Raw genomic sequence first — 8,872 nt, forward strand, 5'->3', positions numbered from 1 at the left:
ACTAATTGTTTCCATGAATTTTGGTTTTCTTCATTCTTCTTTGCTCTGGACGAGAAGAGACCCATCATTGCATCTAGATGGCAGCTTGCTAGCTTTTAAGATCCCAGTCACTACTTGCCAAAGTAGGAGGTGGAACAATGTTTTGTATAGTAGGTTATGCCAATTGAGCTTGATGTCCCCTGTGACTATGGTCCCAAGCCCGCAGGTTCAACTACTCGGTCCCTCTGGGTAGCTGGATGTGACCAAGCAGTGACCACAACATTGCCCCTTGTCAGCTCTACTATACACCTGGGAATTCTGATCATTCACATAAACTTATAGTACCATTGTCTGCCAACCCTATACGTATTCTTGGATCACTCCCCATTTCATAGACATACCTAATAGTTCAGCCTGGCTACCCATCTATCCACCCATATATCCATGTTTGCCTTCACTGACAACACAGTACTGTATGTGCAAAAGGATTCATCTTTGTTGTCTGTACCTCCCATGTACCTCTCTATGTCTTTCTCATCCTCAACGCCGCCATATTGGTCATTCACATTTGGTACACTGCCCTTCCAGTTTGGAGGTTTTAAGTCCAAGTTCAAAGTGCCAGGCTCTAGGAGCTGGGTGAAAGCCCCTCAGCCTTGGGCTTCAGCTCGGCCTCCAGCTTCCAGCCCACTGAAGTTGGAGGCTTTTCTTCAGTCAGACAGCTGCTGGCTGCTTAGGCTGCCAAGCCCAAGGTTGACAAGTAAAAAGGTACAGTCCCAATATTACCAAATCACATGGTAGGCAATAATTCAAGTCCACTGTAAGTCCCAAGGTTGGCAGAGCATAGCAGGCTGCTAAACAATGACCGGGCTTCTTGCAGGGTTCAAGTGTGCCACAAGCTACAGACCATTCCCAAGCTGTTTCTTATATACGGGAAGCAGACCACATACCCTAAGGCAGCTACTCAGCTGCTCACAGTAGATTCCACCATAGAGTTGACCATCAGTCTCATCATCGGGAATACTACATCCAGCTGCCCAGCCACTTAACCAAGCACAGCAAAGTTGACACACAAACTGAACTACCACAGTGCTTCAAATCATCTTTGCTCCCTATAAAGCAATGTTGTATCATCCATGTATCTCAGGTTGTTAATGAGTCTTCCTCCAGTCCTAATGGTAATATATCTTCTTCATATATTCCAGCTTCTCATTTGTTTGGTCAGCATACAGATAGAATAAATATGGTGAAAAGAAACAATCCTGACACACACCTTTCTTGATTTTAAACCATGCAGTATCCCCTTGTTCTGTTCCAATGACTGTCTCTTGGTCCATGAATAAGTTCCTCATGAACACAATTAAGTGTTCTGGAGTTCCCATTCTTCATAATGTTAACCATAATTTGCTATGATCCACTCAGTTGAATGACTACAGAATCAATTAAACACAGGTAAACATCTTTCTGGTATTCTAGCTTTCAGCCAAGATCCACCTGATATCAGCAATTATATCCTTCATTCCATGTCTTTTTCTGAATCTGGCTTGAATTTCCGGCAGTTCTGTCAATTTACTGCTGCAACTATTTTTGAATTATTTTCAGCAAAATTTTACTTGCTTGTGATGTTAATGAGATTGTTCAATAAATTCTGCATTCTTTTGGATTACCTTTCTTTGGAATGGACATAAACATGGATCTCTTCCAGTCAGCTGGCCAGGTAGGTGTCTTCCAAATTTCTTGGCATAGAAAAGGGAGCACTTCCAGCATTGCAGCTCATTGTTGAAACATCTCAGTAGATACTCCATCAATTCCTGGAGCCTTATCAACACCTTTAGTGAAGTTTGGAATTCTTCCTTCACTATCACCAGTTCTTGACCACATGCTACCTCCTGGAATGGTTGAATGTTGACCAATTTTTCTTGGTCCAATGACTCTGTATATTCCTTCCATTTTCCTTGATTCCTGTGTTGTTCAATATCTTGCCTGTAGAATCCTTCAATACCACAACAGGATCCCTGAGTTTTTTCTTCAGTTTTTTCACCTTGAGAAATGCCAAATGTGTTTTTCACCTTCTGCCTACCATGTACCAGAATTCAAGATTCCAAAAAGAAAAGGTGTTTAGCATAAACCACATTGTTTGCACAGTTTAGGCACAGTGAGTCATTCTTATAATTTTGGAAAAGTTTTATAGTAATGTTAGGAGCTGTTTACCAGTCAAGTTCCCAGATACCAGCTTTGCAAGCAGACTTTTCTAAGTATAGTCACCTTAGGCCTGTTAACTTTTTCCACAGATAAACTTAGGATTCTTATAAACTCATTGTGCAGCAGAATTTAGGTAGACAAATGGACAAAGCAAGAGAAATTCAAAAGGATAAAGAGAAATTAGGATAGAGAAAGGATAGAGAAAGCAGTGGTCATTAAGACATGTTCATGTTTCATTATTAACAAAGTATATGTAAGGACAAAACAAAACAAACTCACTCTTAGTCCTTCTCAAATAAGATTCTCCTTTCAACTAGAAACTCTCCAGGAAACTCATAAATATACAGTATATCCCCTTTCTTTAGGACAATCTAAGCACACTCTCCCAAGAATAGATCCTTGCACCCCAAAGGTGGGAAGGAGAACAATAATCTATTGATTTCAATCTTGATTGTGTCATCAAACTAGCATTGACATTCTCCAGTTTAACTACACCAATTAGGCCATAATCACCTACCAAAGAGGGACAAATACTGCCTTCTCCAGCTGAGCTTTGTTTTGCAGAATCAAATATGTCAGCTAAAGTTACACCATACTTAAGCAATTATCTGTGTTTCTCTTCAGTACTCTACAGTATAGAAGTGAGCTTGTCTCCTTTGGACACGGTCTTTCTTTGTGTGCAGCATTCTTCCTAAAACTATATTCTAGGCCACTACCACTGACTTTATCCCCATTTTTAATTCCCCTTCCCCAAGTCCTATGTAACTTAAAGAACCTATCCCAGCTGCTCCCTTTCCACCAGAAAAAAAATATAGAACCTTCCTTCTTCCAAAATAACAGAAGTAAAAATACCACTCAGTATTAGTTTTGGTGACTTTTCAAACTGTGAACACCTAGGATCTTTAATTTCATGCTAATTTGTTGAAAAATTAATTACAAAAGAAGTGTATGTTAAAGGAGGAGAGAGTGGTGAAAAGTAGATCATGGCATCCAGGGTTGGAACTTTACAAGCCAGGACTGAAGAGTCACAATGAAGGCAGAGAAAAGATAGCAGAACAACAGTTAACCCCAGTTAAAAGCAAGTATTTTCTAAATGTTTCTAGTTCTTCCCAGGATTCTATTTTCAGACTCTTAAGCACAAGCAGAACCATCTAGGAATGTGGTTTTCCAGTTCTTTTTAAATAAAAGAACACTTCATTCTCCTTATCCCAGATCATATTTTACCTGGTATCCAAATATTTAAAAGACATAGGAGAAGGAGTAGTCCAATTAAGACAGGACTGAGAAACCCGAAGCCTCAGCTACTTGGTCTGTCTGACCCCTTCTCCCTTCTAAGCTCTCCTATAGTAGCCCCAGAGATACTGACAAGGGATTCTATGGGTCAGTTTGAGAATATAATTAGCTAGGGGAATCCTCAAAGCCAAAGTAGGAAAGGATGAACAAAGAACCTCTGAAGTTAACACAGATGCAGAGCTAGAATATCCTAGTTATCTAGAATCCTAGCTAGGCACAGGTAAAATTCTCTACTTCAGTTTAAAAACACTGAATCACTAAGTTGATCATCAGTATATATCAGTTAACATCAAGACATGGACTCAAATAGCAAACATCTTTTATTTCAACACCTATGTTAGAGAATACCTTTCTTCAAAGTATTTTCATGTTTATTTGCATAAATTTTAGAATATTCAGAAAACTTATAAACAGTGACAGCAACTTAGCACTTCATTTATTTCAATATCCTGCTATGAAGCAGACAGTATCATTGTTTTTAGAATGAGGAAATTCAAAGAAAAGCAGAATACAGTAGAAAACAGTATTCTAGAATAAACTATAACTACTCTGAATATATATAAAAACAAAATTTGGATTAAAAATTAATATAATAGAAATGAGAAACTAGGAAAAAAAACATTAAACTGCTATTTCAGGGAGAGACCTCCCGAAATGACAAGATCAGAACTGGTTTCGAAGCTCGAGTAGAACTTGGGTTGGAAACTCATAAAGAAAGATGGAGGGCAAGCCAGGAGGAGAGAAATGCACAAACAGCATCACAAAAACCTGAAAAGCAAAGGGTGATGATTTGAGAATAATATGAGATAACACAGGAGTTTTAGTGATTGACGTTTAAAATCAAAGTAAGAGAAAAACCTTATTCAGGGAGGAAGCAGAAATTAGCTGGCAAAAATTACATTGATCAAACACATGATTAAGTAAAAAGATCTCTTTCCAGGGTTGTATGATCAAATCTTGTGGTAAAGTGAGTTATCCTGGGTGAAATCAGAAATGATGCAGCCTAACTTTTGAAAATTAGAAACAAAGATAAATTTCCTCTGAAAAGGTCAAATTCTTTATTGTCATCCTATATGACACAATTCTTAAAATGCTGAGGCTACAGCTGACAGTTTACTAATTTAAACAGTATTTTCAATAAAATAATTTATAAATCTTTGATGGAATCTGACTTACAATTTTAGATCCCCATGTTGCCAGTTTTAGTTTGTCCTAACAACCACCCCCAAAATAAAACACATGCTGGTAAGTAGTTAAACCATCACATTTGCCCTGTATTTTAATTCATTTCTCCCATCTTCTAATAGTCAAAAATTATGAAAATTTGGATAAGGAGCCCTGGTGGCACAGTGGTTAAGCACTCAGCTGCTAATTGAAAGGTCAATGGTTTAAACTCACCAGTGGCTCCATGGGAAAGTGTGGCAGTCCATAAAGATTACAGCCTCAGAAATCCTATGGGGCAGTTCTATTCTGTATTATACTAAAAAAAAAAAAAAAACCTCACTGCTATCGAGTTGATTTGACTCCTAGTGACCCCTCTTTCGGTTTCTGTGGCAATATCTCTATGGAAGTAGATTGCCCAATCTTCCTTATGAAGAACAGCTGGTGGTTTTGAACCGCCAGACTTCTGGTTAGCAGTCAAATGCCTTACCCACTACACCACCAGAACTCTGATAGGGTTGACATGAGTCAGAATCAACACAAAGGCCAACAAGCTAGAATTTGATTACCAGCTTTCTCATAAACAAGAGTCAGACTGCTTTCACTCTGTGGGCCCCATATCACATCTTCCTACTTACAAAGTATTCTGAAAAACTGAGTTTTTAGTCTTGAAGGGTAGGATTTCTACCTCAGTGTCAAGAATAAATCTTGATAAGCAAATCTGACAGCATGTTAACTTTCTATGTTAATCTTATGGCCATAAGACATTACAAATTGCACATAGTCTAAGTTCTTCTATACCTGTTTCTCAGGCCTGTTCCATTGCCACAGCCCCCACCAACCAAAGTCTGTAAAGAAGGTAAAGCTGAACGGCTTAGCTGCTGCCGACTAGGGCCCCTCCTTCCACCGGGCATGTCCGGGAACCAGTCTGCTTCCAGTGCCACCTGTATTTGCAACCCAGGTTAATGGTTGTCAATCTGTTGCAACTCTGAACAAAAACAAAAGAATTAATGGCAGGTTATTATTTTTAAGTAGACAATTGAACAAAATAACCATAAAAACAATGAGCAAGCCTTGTACAACCAGACTGTCAAACAAATGGTCCCAGTGTCTATTACACATTTTATTCTAATGAAATGACTACTCATTGACTCTAGTGAGAAATCAGAAAAGTCACAATTTATGTCTTCTATCAGTTGAAAAATCACATAAAAAAGTATTATTACAATCAGATGGAAGTACGTAAGAAACACTACAATGTATACATTTTCAATTCAAGTATAATATTTTCTAGTAAGCCCCTTTAAATACACAAAAATCAGCATAAAGTTAGAATCCACGATCTAAGGATCGGAGTTCTGAGATCAGATGTGTCATGTATTATCTGATCTTAACTGAGTCCCTTAACCTCTGAGTTTGTTTCTTTGGGCGGGGGTGGAGGTGTGGAGGGGGTGTCTCGGTTCCACAGAGGTGTTGTGAAGACTGACAAAGGTAAATGAAAATACATCATTAAGCCCTTTAATTCTTTGTAATTGTTCAAGTGGTTATCTCCATGTTAACGTGAAAATACGGAAAGGAACTCAAATGAATGTCCATCCTAAAGAAACTGATGTAAAATCATTGAAATTACTGAAACTGAAAGAATAAAAGGGAAGCAACAAAGACCCTCACTGAAAAACTTTTTTTTTTTCAGTCCATGGGAAAATCACAGTTCCGCCAGTATGGATATCAAATCTGTTTCCTAAACAATACAACCCAAAATTCTGAAGAATGACACCCTGGAAAAGCCCTGGTTTTCAAAACATTACTGCAGACTGATCCTATTTTCCTAACAGCCTTCGGCTGTAAGATTAACAAACGCAAGTTAGACAAAGCATTACACCTCAGGATGAAGGTGCTGCTTGTTCTTGCTCAATTAAAGAGCAAACAGAAAGAGAAGTGAGGGCGGGGGAAAAGCAGGGATGGAAGAGGCGAGAGCACAGGGTGGGGGGATGTGGATGGCAGGACACTACAAACTTCGATGACTGGTCCCTAACAGGGGACGACAAAGCGGGCCCTGTTGCGAACTCCGAAGGGTCAAAATGGTCCAGAACAGTAGGACAACGGAACAGGTCGGGAATACTCACGCATGGAGGAGGCCCGGCCGGTGGGGCGGGATCCCTGAAAGGAGGCGGCGGCTTTACCAGGCTAGATCCTGGTCAAAAGAACCACCTCCCCGCGTTAAGGCGCTGCAAACCAGATGCTTGTCCACAGGCTGTCTCCACCCGGAGAATACAGAAAGGGTGTCCAGGCTTCGGGTTGCCAGACCCAAACCCCAAGCTAGTGCGAGAGCCCGAGGCAGACCTAACGCCAGAGCCAGAGTCCGGTCCAGACAGCACTCATCCTCACCTCCATTACCTCGGAGCTGAGCAGACGTGGCAGCGCACGGTGATGACGTCAACTCCGCGACGGCTGGCTGCACGGATGCGAGCTGAGCCCCGGAACTGCACACGCAGCTCTGAAAAAAGCACCCCGGCCCCTCCTGCTTGCACCTGCGCAGTGGGGCTCCTCTGCTCCGTTGTGTTTGCGCTGCCCCTTTACTAACCCGGGTGGCCAATGTATTTCCTTCCTTAGCCTCAGTCACAGATCCCCTACAATATACAAGCACCATAGCAGGAGTGCTTATTGTTATCTCATGGACGACATGTTATAACCACCACAAAGTATCACCCATATTGTATAGATGAGGGGAGGTTGAGAGACTTGACTTATGAACACAACATCACTAAGTAAATGAACCCAAGCCGCAAAGCCGAGCTTCAGCATCCAAACAAGAGCTTACTGTATATTAAGTAAAAGACTTGATGCACACAAGTGCATACCACAAAAAGCTTACAATGTAGTAGAAAAGACAAGACATCAGGAAAATACATGCAACATTAAAAGTATGATCATGGTCTAGATATAGCAAGGAAGATAGTGTGATAAACTCTGGGATTGCAGTGGTGCCAACACCCAGAAGAGCTTCACAGGTAACTTGGAGTTTATAAAAGCCAAAGTTCCAGAACGGATACCGGAGAATAGCTTTCTGTAGAGGAAGTGTCAGATAAAAAGATAAGAAGTTGGTCAACCTTATGGAGCTCTGGTAGCGTAGTGCCTAAGGCACTTGACTGCTAACCAGAAGGCTGGCAGTTCAAACCCACCAGCCACTCCTCAGAAGGAAGATGGAGCAATCTACTTCCGTAGTGATATTGCCTCAGAAACCCAAGGAGGGGTAGCTATGAGTTGGGTTCAACTGGACGGCAAATAACAACAACAACAACAACAGGGTAAGTTCGGGAAGTGCCAATAGTTTGGTAATAGAAGAAGAGAGAGAGAGGTCAAAGAAGATATGTGAGGTAAATTGTTCCATAGATTTTAATCCCCCTGCCTAAGGCATTTGACTCCTAGTCAGAAGACTGGCTAATCAAACCCACCAGCCACTCCGGGGAAGGAAGACTGGCAATCTATTTCCATAAAGATCTACCACCTCAGAAAACCAAGGAGGGTTGCTATGAATCTGCTCGATGGCAGTGAGTTTGGTTTTTTGATTTAAGAGAAAGCCCTGTGTATTGATTATATGGTTGTTGTGTTGTTAGTTGCTGTTGAGTAGGTTCAGATTCATAGCCAAAGCAGAACAAAACATTGCCTGGTCTAGCTCCATCTTCATAATGGTATGTTTGAGGCCATTGTTATGTCTATTGTGAAGTGCCTCCCAACCTAGAGGGTTAAGCTTCCAGCACCATGTTGGATAATATCCTGTCGTAATCCATAAGATTTACATTGACTGATTTTCAGGAGTAGATAACCAAGCATTTCTTCTAGTTTTCAGGACTGAAACCTGTCCACCATGGGTGACCCACCTGGTATTTGAAATACCCGTACCAAGCTTCTTGCATCAGCAGCATAGCAACATACAAGCCATCATATATGATAAACTGTCAGACAAGTGATTAACCTTGATTGAGATTTTTTTTTTTTTTTTGTATGTGTATGCCAGAAACTGGGCTAGGAGCTTTACTTATCTCATTTAAATCTCACAACACTTCAGTGGACACTATCATTCTTCCTATTTTACAGAGGAAACTGAATTTAGAGACATTAAGTTCAAAATAACCCAGCTAATAAGTGTCAGAGCTGGAATTCAGAGCCAGAATGGCCCATATCAAAACCATTAAAGTTAGTAGTATTCCCAAATATTCTGTGTGTCCTAATGTACTAC

The 8,872-nt window shown here is 40.6% G+C and overlaps 1 protein-coding gene across 1 annotated transcript in view; it reads right to left on the reverse strand.

Annotated features, from left to right (window-relative positions):
- Positions 1–5,546, reverse strand: part of TMEM39A (transmembrane protein 39A) — a 43,590-nt gene extending 38,044 nt beyond the window's left edge. Inside the window, exon 1 of the mRNA XM_007943865.2 lies at positions 5,434–5,546. Coding sequence (XP_007942056.1) covers positions 5,434–5,546 — 113 coding nt within the window. The remainder of the gene's footprint in view (positions 1–5,433) is intronic.
- Positions 5,547–8,872: the final 3,326 nt, after the last annotated feature.

Source organism: Orycteropus afer, unplaced genomic scaffold, assembly GCF_000298275.1.
Source record: "Orycteropus afer afer isolate SDZICR_OR568_19922 unplaced genomic scaffold, OryAfe1.0 scaffold00114, whole genome shotgun sequence".
Lineage (NCBI taxonomy): Eukaryota > Metazoa > Chordata > Mammalia > Tubulidentata > Orycteropodidae > Orycteropus > Orycteropus afer.